The sequence below is a fragment of the Oryctolagus cuniculus genome, chromosome 7 (assembly GCF_964237555.1).
Source record: "Oryctolagus cuniculus chromosome 7, mOryCun1.1, whole genome shotgun sequence".
Classification (NCBI taxonomy): Eukaryota; Metazoa; Chordata; class Mammalia; order Lagomorpha; family Leporidae; genus Oryctolagus; species Oryctolagus cuniculus.
In genome coordinates, this window is record NC_091438.1 from 8,488,047 (window position 1) to 8,501,605 (window position 13,559).

Below are 13,559 nucleotides of genomic sequence, written 5' to 3' on the forward strand. Positions count from 1 at the left end.
ATGTGAGTGTCAACAATAAAGAAAAAACAATGCTAGGGCAACAGAAAAATGGCAGTGTGTCTCTGGAGAGGGCAAGGAAAACACTTTCCTAACCGAGCCACCCTAAGAACTTCGCGATGCTTTTCCTTCACATGAAAGCTGGTATTTTGTAAGGCGTATTCTATAAAGCTACATAAAGCATATTTGAGGTTACTTATCTTATGCTACCTAAACAAACAGAACACAAGAAATACACAAGGTGAAAGCCTCAGGCAATGCTAGCTTGGTGACATTTCTCTCTAAAACACCCCCAAACACTGCAAACCAAATGAAAGACCCAAATGCACCAACGGTTTGTTTTAATGTAGTGGTGGTAGTGGTTGGGGAAAACAAAGCTTGGTAGGATGACTTCAAGGTTTACACAGAAAAATAAGCAAGAAAGCAAGAAAGACAGAATAAGTAGTAAGGGAAGATGACACGATATGACAAGATTCTAAAGTATAACAGTAACAGAGTAACAGAATGGAAAAGCAAGCTTAGACTGCATTACACTGAAGAATTGAAAATGCGGTAAAGATACTTCAAACCAGTACAGCAAGGGTACTGGATATTCAATAAATATTATTTGAACTGGCTAATAATCTAGACAAAAATAAAGCTGGCATCATCTGGAAAAATAAATTGCCCAATATAAACATGACACAAAATAATTCTAAATGGATCAAAGAAATCACGAGATGATGAAAGTATCAGAAGAAAACATGGGAAAAAAATTGAACAATTATACCACAAAGAAAGTGCTAATTTTCCTTAATAGACAAAATATTTATATAAAGCCAGAAGAGAAACACCATCATTACAATGAAAAATGGCAAAAGCACAGGTGGTTCACAGAAAGTGAAATACAAACAGGGCTCATAAATGTATGAAAAGATGCTCAGTATCTCTTAAGAGAAATGCAGATTAAAACTGTGATACAACATTCTTCATCCATCAGACAACAAAAAAGGCTATCACAAATTATTTTGGTAAGGGTAGAGAAAGGAGAATTCTCCCATACACTGCTGGTGAAGAATAAATTGTTAAAGTCCTTTTATATGGTACTAGTTAACTAAATGATATATTCTCTATAACAGAATAATATACAGATCAAACATAAGGCAGTACTCTAGACACGACAGAGAATGATCTCCATGATCGTCTCATGCTGATTTCTTAAATAAACAAAGCAAGTGGGAAAACACTATGTATAGTTTGCTATCATGCTGCTACTGAATGCGCTTGCATGCATAGTACAAACACTGATAACACTCGTAATAGGTTCTGCCTCTGGAGAGAACCGGGTAGCAGGAAAACAAAGTTGGAACAAAGAGTTTCACATTCTTTTGTACTTTTGAGTGTGTATGTGTATCTGTGTGTACATAACACTTTTTAAAAAGATGTATTTAGGGGCAGGCACCATGGCTCACTTGGTTAATCCTCCGCCTGCGGTGCCAGCATCCCATATGGGCGCTGGGTTCTAGTCCCGGTTGCTCCTCTTCAGTCCAGCTCTCTGCTGTGGCCTGGGAGGGCAGTGGAGGATGGCCCACGTGCTTGGGTCCCTGCACCTGTGTGGGAGACCCAGAAGAAGCTCCTGGCTCCTTGCTTCTGATCAGCACAGCGCCGGCTGTAGCAGCCATCTGGGGAGTGAACCAACAGAAGACCTTTCTCTCTGTCTCTCTCTCTCTCACTGTCTATAATTTTACCTGCCAAATAAAAAAAAATTAAAAAAAAAAAAAGATGTATTTAGTAGGGGCTGGCACTGTGGCACAGTAGGTTAATTCTCTGCTTGTGGTGCCAACATCCCATATGGGTGCCCGTTCTAGTCCTGGCTGCTCCTCTTCCAATCCAGCTCTCTGCTGTGGCCTGGGAAAGCAGAAGATGGCCTAAGTCCTTGGGCTCCCACACCCACGTGGGGGACCTGGAAGAAGTACCTGGATCTGGGCTTCGGATCGACGCAGCTCCAGCCGTTGTGGCCATTTGGGGAGTGAACCAATGGAAGGAAGGCCTTTCTCTCTGTCTCTCCTGCTCACTGTCTGTATGTAACTCTATCTCTCAAAATAAATAAAATAAAAATCTCTTTAAAAAAACATGTATTTAGTTAGTTACTTGAAAGACTGAGAGAGAGAGAGAGAGAGAGAGAATCTATCATCCATTAGATCACTCCCCAAATGGCCACAACTGCTGGGCCTGGGCTAGGCTGAAGCTAGGAGCCCAAAAACTCCATCTGGGTCTTCCATGTGGATGGTAGAGACCCAAGAACTGTGCCATCATCTGTTGCCTTACCAAGCACACCAGCTGAGAGCTGCATAGGAAGCAGAGCAGCAGGATTTGAACATGAACTTTGACATGGTGCCAGTGTCGCCATGTGGCAGCTTAATCCACTAAGCCACAATGCTGGCCCTGATACTATTTATGTCTTAAAATATCAGTGGACTAGCCAGTGCCACGGCTCACTAGGCTAATCCTCCGCCTGCGGTGCTGGCACCCCAGGTTCTAGTCCTGGTCGGGGCACCGGAGTCTGTCCTGGTTGCTCCTCTTCCAGGCCAGCTCTCTGCTGTGGCCCAGGAGTGCAGTGGAGGATGGCCCAAGTGCTTGGGCCCTGCACCCGCATGGGAGACCAGGAGGAAGCACCTGGCTCCTGGTTTCGGATTGGCACAGTGCGCCGGCCACAACACGCGGCCACTGCGGGGGTGAACCAACGGAAAAAGGAAGACTTTTCTCTCTGTCTCTCTCACTGTCTAACTCTGCCTGTCAAAAAAAAATATTAAAAACATCAGTGGACTATACATATTTCAAAGCAAGGTTATGGGCTAAGGCTATGATCTGCCCTTATGACTCAAAGTTATGGAACTGGTCCAAGAAGAAGCTATAGATGTCTAATGGAGAAAGAAATTACTTATCCTAGCAGACAACAGGAATGTTTCAAAGGTTCTAGTAGATGCTTAACAAGGCAATCACACTACGCTAACTCTCTGATTAGCTTAAGAACAGAGAGCGAGAAGAGGTATTGGAGGTGTCTAAACAGTTAGAATGAAAGAAGGCTTCCTTGAAGAGGTGATGCGTACCCTGAGGCTTAGGAAGGAGAATAGAGGAGGGAGAAAACAGAGTACAGAAAGCCCAAGCATGAACAGCACGTCCGCTTCTTCAGAACGAGTAGAGCTTAGTGTACGGGGCGGGACATGGACAGAAATGCGCTGAGGAGTAAGTGGAAGGTAGGGAAGCTCCAGGCCATGAAGGGCTTTAAGAGGCAAATTAAATTCAGATTTCATCTTACAAACAAACGAGCATTTATGAGTCTGCATTTTAGAAAGGCCTAGATGAAATGTGGGGAGTATGTTGAAAGATGTCAATTTTAGCGGCAGGGATATAGTTCAGAGCTGCTGAGATAATCTGCGGAGCTTTAACTAGTACACTGTCAGTTTTGAACTAGAGAAGTGGGGAGATCTGAGACAAAATTACTTAGGAATCAGAACCTACAGGACTTGAATGGGTGGGAAGACAGGAGAAGAATCAAGGATGACACTTGGCAAGTGGGCTGGATGAGAGGCCCAGTGACGGTGAGCAGGGGTGGGGTGGGCAGGGCAGACAGGTAAGGGACGACAGGCTCAGTGTGGGACACTGAGCTGTAAGTATCCGAGGCACACTTAAAAAGAGGTGCTCAAACGGATCTGCAGCTGATGGCTTAAATCTGGGATGGAGATACAGATTTCTTCAAATTTGTCTGTGGAAGAAGAGATTCTGCAAGTAAGACCAGAAGACACTTCCAATCAAACTTAGTAATGGACACCACTGGAGCCGCTGCTGTGGTGTAGTAAGTTAAGCCTCCGCCAGCAGTGCTGGCATCCCATATAGGCGCTGGTTCCAGTTCCAGCTGCTCCACTTCTGACCCAGCTCTCTGCTATGGCCTGAGAAAGCAGTGGAAGATGGCCCAAGTGCTTGGAGCTCTGTACCTGTGTGGGAGACCCAAAGAAGCTCCTGGCTCCAAATTGGCCTAGCTCTGGCTGTTGTACCATTTGGGGAGTGAACCAGCAGATGGAAGACCTCTCTATCTGTCTCTCCCTCTCTCTGTGACTCTCTCAAATAAATAAGTAATCTTTTTTTTTAATAAATAATGGATACTATGATTCATTGTAATTTCAGAGTAGTATGAATTTTTTTTTCTAGTTTTACACAGAACCCAGGAGCCAGGCAATTGGATTAATCAGAGATAGAATCTTGCCAGGTGGTTATGAAAGCTGAAAAGCAAGGAATGGGAGTGAGGGTAACAGCATAAGAGTGAATAAAAATGAACTCAAATGGGATAAGGCAGTAAGTCAAGGAGTAAGTAAAACAAATAAAGTCAAATAAGACTTATATTGGAACAAATTAGAGAGTTTAGCTGAAGTGAAAAATTTAAGACGACCATAAAAGATCCATGGTAGGCCATGAGGCACGGCAGGACTGGCAAAAAAGGACATATATAGCAATGAATATCACATAAATAAACAGCATCTTATATCTAACATAGAAATTAAAAGGCAAATTCCTGGGACAAGACAAGGATACTTTGTTTTTTAGTTTTTTATCTATGTGAGAGGTGGCAGGAGGTGGGGTGGGGTGGAGGATGAGAGAGAAACAGCAGTCTGCAATCCCATCTGCTAGTTCACTACTCAAATGCCTATCCAGCTGGGGCTGGGCTGGGATCAGCCAGAGCCAGGATCCTGAAACCCAATCCAGGTTTCCCATGTAGGTGATGGGAACTCGACTACTTAGGATGTCACCATTGCCTCCCAGGGTCTGCACCGACAGGAAGCTAGAAGTTGGGAATTCAACCCAGGCACTCTGATGTGGGATGTGGGCACCTAAACAACTAGGCTAAAAGTCCATTCCAAGGATACCCACTTTAACCCCTTCTGTTCAACATAGTACTGGAAGATCTACCTAGAGCAATTAGGCAACAAAACAAAATAAAAGGCATTCAAATCAATCACTGGAAAATAATAAGGGCTGGCAAGAATGTGGAACAATTGGTTCATACATTGCTATCGGGACTGATACACCAATTCCTCAAATAATTAAACATAGAATTAGCATATAATTCAGTAAATCCACTTGTGGTATATACCAAAGGAAGTGAAAACAGGAACCCAAGCACACATCTGCATATCTGTGTTCACACTGACATTCATAATAGCCAAAAGGTGAAAGAAAACAAGTGTTAATTACTTGAATAAACAAAATATGATAAATACAGACAATGGAATATTATCCAGTTTTAATAAGGAAGAAAATTCTGATACATGCTACTACATGGATGAATCTTGAAGATGCTAAGTGAAAAAGCCAGTTGACAAGGGACAAGTAGTGCAAGTCCACTTACAAGAGGTAGTTAGAGTTGTCAAATATGTGGGATTAGAAAGTAGAACAGTAGTCACCAAGAGCTGGGGGGAAGGAAGAATGAGGAGTGCATTTTAACAGGCGCAGAGTTTCAGTTGGGGAAGATGAAAAAGTTCTAGAGATAGCTGACACTGATGGCTACACACATGTGACTGTACATTAAAGATGGTCTGAACGGTCCGCTTGTGTTTATTTTGTCAATATCAATAAGAAAGCTAGCTGTATATATTAATGAACTCGGATTTGGCAATGGCTTGTAAGATATGACATCATAAACATAAAGAAAAACTCATAAATTGGATTTCACCAAAATTAAAAATGTTTCCATTTTTACGCTATCAAGGAAGTGACAAGAAAACATACAAAGGGAGATGATATTAACAAATCATATCTAATAAAGATTTACTATTCAGAATATATTTTTAAAAAACCTCTTACAACAAAACAGAAAGATAAACAACTCCCTTTAAAAATGAGTAAAAGTGGGGCTAGTACTGTGGCTGCTGCCTGCAGTGCCAGCATCTCATATGGGCACTGGTTTGTGTACCGGCTATTCCACTTCTGATCTAGCTCCCTGCTAATACACCTGGGAAAGCAACAGAGGACAGCCCAAGTGTACGGGCCCCTGCAACCACATGAGAGACCCAGATGAAGCTCCTGGCTTAGGTCTGGCCCAGTCCTGGCCACTGCGGTCACTTGGGGAATGAACCAGCAGATGGAAGACTTTTCTTTCTCTCTGACTCTGCCTCTCCCTCTCTGTTATGCTGTCTTTCAAATAAATAAATAAATAGATAAATAAATCTTTTTAAAAAAGTGAGTAAAAAGATTGAACAGACATTTCTCCAAAGAAGATATACAAATAGTCAACAAGTACATGGAAAAATACTCTACATCATTTGTTATCAAGAAAGTGCAAATCAAAAATTTATATCGTGATGAGCTACAACCTCACATCTAACAGGGTAGCTATTTTTTAAAGAGAGAAAATAACAAGTATTGGTGAAGTTGTGGTGAAATCGGAAGCATTACGCATTGTTGATAGGAATGTAAAATGGTGTGGCTCCTGTGGAAAACAGATTGGAGGTTCCTCAAAAAATGAAAGATCAAATTACCGCTGGGTCAGGCAATTCCACTTCTATGTATATAACCAAAACAAGTGAAAAGAGATGCTCAAACAAAAAACCATGTACATGAATTGTTCATAGCGGCATTATTCACAATCGCCAAAAACACAGGAACCACACAATTGTCCACCAGGTGACAAATAAAATGTAGGATTATCCATATTACTGTGCCATAGAAAGAAACAAGTACTCTGTTACAGGCTATAACAGGGAAGCGCCTGGAAAACATGCTAAGTGAAAGAAGCCAGACATGAAAGACCACACATTTTATGATTCTTTGAATGAAATAGCCAGAACAGGCAAACCCATCAAAACAGAAAGCTTATCAGTGGTTGCCAGTGTCTGGGGCAGGGGAATTGGGAAGTGACTGCTTCAGTGTCTCCTTTTGGAGTAATGACAATACTACAGAACTCTTTAGTAGTGACGTTGTATAACATCGTGAAATATATTAATGCCAGGAAACCGTACACCTTGAAATGGTGGATCTGGTAAGCTGTGTTATGTGAAGTTCACTGTATCACTCCTACCTGACAGTTAACGTCGGCTTTATACTGTAGGAAGACTGTGACTAGCTCCTTATGTCCTCGATCACACGCCCAGTGGAGCAGAGCTCTGCCCTGAAAACACAGAAGACGCTGTATGTTAACTCAGTTGTGGGGCCACATATAAGATGCTTTAAGAAACACAAAGAAATATGTAAAATTGTAGGTCATGCTAAGAACGTTTGACTTAAACTGTACTACGAGAAATGCAACAGGCCATCAACTGAAATCCTGCGTTCTCCTTCCGCCTTGACTATATACCAGCCCAATGACTTCTTCCCGCTTACTTAGTCTCCTCACATACAGAGTAGTAACAACAACAGTATCAATAATACTTGTTGAATGAATGAGCTAAAAGAAAAGCCATTTAAAGTACTTTAATAGAGTACTTTATTATGTTCTTCTGGTCAATGAAATCTTATGGATAAAAAAGTACTTAAAGCATAGAAATCAGAATCTATATATACTATGGTGGGGCTGGCACTGTGGTGCAGAGGGTTAGAGACTTGGCCTGAAGCGTCGGCATCCCATATGAGCGCCGGTTCTAGTCCCGGCTGCTCCACTTCTGATCCGGCTCTCTGCTATGGCCTGGGAAAGCAGTGGAAGATGGTCCAAGTCCTTGGGCCCTGCACCCATTTGGGAGGCCCGGAGGAGGCTCCTGGCTCCTGGCTTCGGGACTGGCACAGCTCCGGCTGTTGCAGCCATCTGGGGAGTGAACCAGCGGATGGAGGACCTCTCTCTCTGTCTCTGCCTCTCTCTGTGACTCTGTCTTTCAAATAAATAAAATAAATCTTTAAAAAAATAAAATAAATATACTATGGTTAAATTTCCTTAAATAGTAAGAATGTTTTAAGGTCTTTTTTATTTATTTGCAAGTCAGAGAGAGAGAGAGAGAGGGAGAGACAGATCCTCCATCTGCTAGTTCACACCCCAGATAGCTACAACAGGCTGGGCTGGGCCAGGCTGAAGCAGAGAGCTTCTAGGTCTCCCACATGGGTGGCAGGGCCCAAACACGTGGGCTATCTTCCACATCTTTTCCTTGGCCATCAGCATGGAGTTGGATCCAAAGTGGAGCAGCTGGGAATCGAATCAGTGCCTAAATAGGATGCCAGAGCCCCAAGCAGAGTTTCCTGCTACACCATGATGCTGGCCCCCAAAAGGAAGAATACTTAAACAGTTTGGGAATAAGCATTTCTCCTTAACATTGCCGATTTACATTTTGAAATATCTCAAAAACACAAGTGGACTCAATTAGCATCCTCTCATTGGTCAACTGTGAAAACCTATTGTAGGCTGGCACTGTGGCTCAATAGGCTAATCCTCCGCCTTGCAGCGCCAGCACACTGGGTTCTAGTCCTGGTCGGGACACCAGATTCTGTCCCAGTTGCCCCTCTTCCAGTCCAGCTCTCTGCTGTGGCCCGGGAGTGCAGTGGAGGATGGCCCAAGTGCTTGGGCCCTACACCCGCATGGGAGACCAGGATAAGCACCTGGCTCCAGCCATTGGATCAGCGTGGTGTGCCGGCCGCAGCGCGCCAGCCGCGGTGGCCATTGGAGGGTGAACCAACGGTAAAGGGAGACCTTTCTCTCTGTCTCTCTCACTGTCCACTCTGCCTGTCAAAAAATAAAAAAAAAAAATAAAGAAAACCTATTGTAAAACAGAGTAGATAATTAACTATTAGGAGATGAATTATTAAATACTACTACTTTTAATCCTTGTCCAACAAAGACTAATAGTTATTTTTTTAAGGGATGAATTTTTCATTTCTTTCTTCTTTTTTTTTTTTAAGGCGAACAAATTTCATATATACAGATTTAGGAGCACAGTGTACTTCCCACACTACACTCTACCCACACATGCACCCATTCTCCCTCCTCCTTCCTTTCTTATTCTTTCTTTCGATTTTTACAATCATATACTTTCAGCTTATTTTATAATTATAAGATTAGCCCTCCACTAAGTAAAGAATCCAACAAACAGAAGAAAAAGAAACCACTGCTCCTCAACAGTAGAGACAAGAGTTGCAAACAATCATCAAATCTCAAAATGCCAATTTTGCTCACATAAATTCCATTTTTTATTTTGTAGTCTATTAGTTACCACACACCAGGGAAAACATGATATTTGTCTTTTTGGGAATTGCTTTTTTCACTAAATATAATGGTTTCCAGTTGCATACATTTTGTTGAGAAAGATAGGATTTCATTTTTTTATGGCTGAGTAGTATTCCATAATGTATATATACCACATTTCTTTATCCATCATTGGTTGGTAGGAATCTGGGTTGATTCCATATCTGAGCTATTGTGAATTGAGTTGCAATAATCATGCGGATACAGATAACGCTTTCATATGTTGATTTCATTTCCTTTGGGTAAACTCCCAGGGGTGGGAGGGCTGAGTCACATGGTAGATCTAGTTTCAGATTTCTGAGGTGTCTTCCACAGTGGCTACACTGGTCTCCATTCTCACTGACAGTGGATTAGGGTTTCCCCCACCTCCTTGCCAGCATTTATTGTTTTCTGTATGGGGCCATTCCAACTGGGGTGAGGTGAAACCTCGTTGTGGTTTTGATTTGCTCCCGGCTTTGGCCTGGCTCAGCTCCGCGTGTTGGAGTGAACCAGCAGATAGAAGATCTCTTTCTGTCTCTCTCTTTCTCTGTGTAAAGTTGATTTTCAAATAAATACATTAATCTTAAAAAAAAACAAAAAGCCCAGTTTAAAAAAAAATGTACTGCTGAGTACTAGAGCAGCATTTTTTACGTTATATTTCTGTAGCTCTAGTGTAGTGAGCTACTGTTCTAAGGGCATTAACTTTTTAAAAAGTTTTCTATCTGAATGATCAAATATATTAATGAGATTCTTTGAACAAAGACCAATGTTTAAAATATTCCATAGCTCAATGTAACTGTTTCATAACTAACATCAAAAGAATCATAACATATCAAAGACTCTCCCATTTTTAGTTCTAACCTTGTATTTATGGCTATAAAGGTAACTATTAGTAATTATTATATAGTTAAGATGATATGTGATATATAGAGTACTTATTAGAATCAACTAATACATACTAATATATTTTATTATTTATCTAGCACTTTTTACCACAAGATGTATAGATAAATTTTTTTAATGAATTAATGTATTTGAAAGGCAGAGTTACACAGAGAGGGGAGAGGCAGGGAGAGGCAGAGAGAGAGGTCTTCCATCTGCTGGTTCACTCCCTAGATGGCCACACGGCCTGAGCTGCACCGATCTGAAGCCAGGAGCTTCTTCTGGGTCTCGCACGTGGATGCGGAGGTCCAAGGACTTGGGCTATCTTCTCCCAGCTATAACAGAGAGCCAGATGGAGCAGCCGGGACTTGAACTGGCGCCCATATGGGATGCTGGCACTGCAGGCGGCAGCTTAACCTGCTATGCCACCATGCCAGCCCCTAGATAACTTTTAATTCTCAACCAGTTTCCTTACTTCTCCTCAGGTCTGACCCAATAAAGTTATATCAACTAATGCCAAAATATAAATCCTCAGCTGTTTCAATGAGAAGCAGACAAGTAACACATTTTACTGCTAATGGGAATTGTATTTTACATTTTCCACATGTGGTGCCAAGAATTTACTTTAGGGGAGACACCTATGACTGGACCTCAGTACGGAGTTGCACTATGGACATATTTTCCAGAAGGGGGCACCCGTACAGTAATGCTTTAAGAAGCATCATGTGCTCTCAGACATTCACACTACGCGATTTAACACGATTTTTGACCTGCAATGTAATTAATTTTTGTAACACATTATTTTAATGGTACACTAATTAACCTTGAATTAGAATGAATTCTCTGACAATGACTTTCTATGAAAGTGCTAAAGATACCTATCTACATTAAGACCACCACATGATTAATATTTTACATAGTATTAAAAAGTGCAAAGACAAGAGTAGGATTAAATATACTTGTAAACACGGATAAAACAAACCAGGTTTTAGAATTTTTTCCTTCAAGATGCTCTATATTTTAAAAAACAAAGACCAGCACAGTGAGGTATCTGAAAGTGACACTCTATTCCTTCAAGTTATAAAATCCCTAAAAATAAGTTCTCACTTAAAATTTTTATTCAAGTAATAACATAACCAGTAATTTGCAGAGATGATATCATAACTAATGACAAAATCAGGAAATCCATACCTGTGGTTTCTTTTGTGTCTCTGTTAACCAAAGTATTAGTACAATTATTAAATTATTTTACATAGTCAATTCTATCTCAGAAGGAAAACCATGAATTAGATGCACATTAACACTTAGTTGCTTAACAACTTTATCCAAATATGTGAAAATATTTTACCTATTTGTATACATAACTGTTTTATCTTTTCCCATGAATGACATAATCTCTTACAGATTTTTAAGTTAAATATATTTTTACTCACATAACTCCATTGGAAAAAATATCCTAGAAGTATTTACGAGACTGGGGAGGGGTGTGGGGTGAGGTTATTATTAAAAGGAATCTTTGTTAGGCTACTAGAAGACCACAAACACTGTTTGGAGAGCTTTAGATAAATTCTGAATTCAAGTACAGTGAAACATGGGAGAGGGGTGCGGGGGTGGGGGACACGGGGTGAGGAATGGGTTCTCATCTATTAACTAAGGGTACTAACATTGTCCTACCTCAGACAGACTAATGACTCTAAAGTGCTTTCAAAGTGCAGAGTAGCAACTAACCTATTAAGTGGTATTACTTTCATACTTTCTAGAAAATACTGACAGTGGGTCTTAATATTTTACATGCTTCTTTCATATCTTTAATTATTTGTCCTTAAACCATGGAGAATTATTTTTAATAAAAATTTTCTCCTAGGCATTACAAAATTCAATGAGAAGACATTCCGTTATTAAATGAATCCTGGTGTTCTTATGGTATTTTGAGACCAGATACAAAGTATCTGTACGCAATACATGTAGTAGATAAAAAGATGTCAAGGTTAGTATATTTAAATTTCTAAGAACAATGTTGAAGAATTGAAATACTGCAAACAGGTCAACCTGAATTTCTCTCTGCAAAAATCTGGATTTCAACTTACAACTGTGGTAGAGATTGACTTCAGCTAGCACAAACCTGTAACATCTCTGTCTCCTCCATTCTATCCCTTCCTTCTACCCTTTGCTGCTACTGCTGATAGTATCAGTTGCTCACAGAGGGGACTCCTCCAATTGCAACTACCAGAAACTACACAAAGATTTCTATTTCCACCTCTCTATCCATAGTGAAGCCAATTGTTTCAGAATTTAAAGAAGAGTAATACAGGGAGACAGTCCAAGATATCAAGGTAGTCCTAGCACAGAACCCTGGTGGGCTTATTTACCAGCATTAAACACACACACAGACATGTCTATCTGTGATACACATTTAATTTATTTATTTGACAGGTAGAGTTATAGACAGTGAGTGAGAGAGACAGAGAGACAGGTCTTCCTTCCGTTGGTTCACTCCCCAAATGGCCACCGCGGCCAGCGCTGCGCCGATCCGAAGCCAGGAGCCAGGTGCTTCCTCCTGGTCTCCCATGCGGGTGCAGGGCCCAAGCACTTGGGCCATTCTCCACTGCCTTCCCAGGCCACAGCAGAGAGCTGGACTGGAAGAGGAGCAACTGGGACTAGAACCCAGTGCCCATATGGGATGCCGGCGCCGCAGGCAGAGGATTAACCAAGTGAGCCGTGGCGCTGGCCCCTGTGATACACATTTATTGTTTATTTATTTATTTATTTTTTTGACAGGCAGAGTAGACAGTGAGAGAGAGAGAGACACAGAGAAAGGTCTTCCTTTTTGCTGTTGGTTCACCCTCCAATGGCCGCTGCGGCCGGCGCGCTGCGGCCGGCGCGCTGCGGCCGGCGCACCGCGCTGATCTGATAGCAGGAGCCAGGTGCTTCTCCTGGTCTCCCATGGGGTGCAGGACCCAAGCACTTGGGCCATCCTCCACTGCACTCCCGGGCCATAGCAGAAAGCTGGCCTGGTAGAGGGGCAACCGGGAAAGAATTCGGTGCCCCGACCAGGACTAGAACCCGGTGTGCCGGTGCCGCAAGGTAGAGGATTAGCCTAGTGAGCCACGGCGCCGGCCCACATTTAATATCAGTTAAAATCAGCAACTACTTGATCTCTTCCAGTTGTTAAGATCTAGGGTAAGAAGAAATGATGTAGCTAAGCTGTTAGGTAGTTGAAAGGTTTATAAATACCCTTCTTTAAAAAGTCCCCTCACTCCCATTTACTAAGCCACAGTGTTACTGATCTAAGGCTGAATGAATAAACAAGGCAAGCATTATCTTATCCTGTATAAAACAGGTAATAACACCAATAATGGCAGGAAGTTGCCATGAACACAGCTCAGGTATCCATCATTAGACAAGGGATATTCACATAATGGAGCATTACTCAGCAATATATCGGAAAGAAATACTGATCTCCAACAATATGTGTGAATCTCAGAATCATTATGCTGGATGGCAG

General features: G+C 41.7%; 1 protein-coding gene across 2 annotated transcripts in view; it reads right to left on the reverse strand.

The window, feature by feature from the left end:
• ACBD6 (acyl-CoA binding domain containing 6) overlaps positions 1-13,559 on the reverse strand; it is a 205,269-nt gene that overhangs the window by 93,909 nt on the left and 97,801 nt on the right. For both annotated transcript variants that reach the window (XM_051857044.2, XM_002715013.5), the window contains exon 6: positions 7,049-7,138. In XM_051857044.2, coding sequence (XP_051713004.2) covers positions 7,049-7,138 — 90 coding nt within the window. The remainder of the gene's footprint in view (positions 1-7,048; positions 7,139-13,559) is intronic.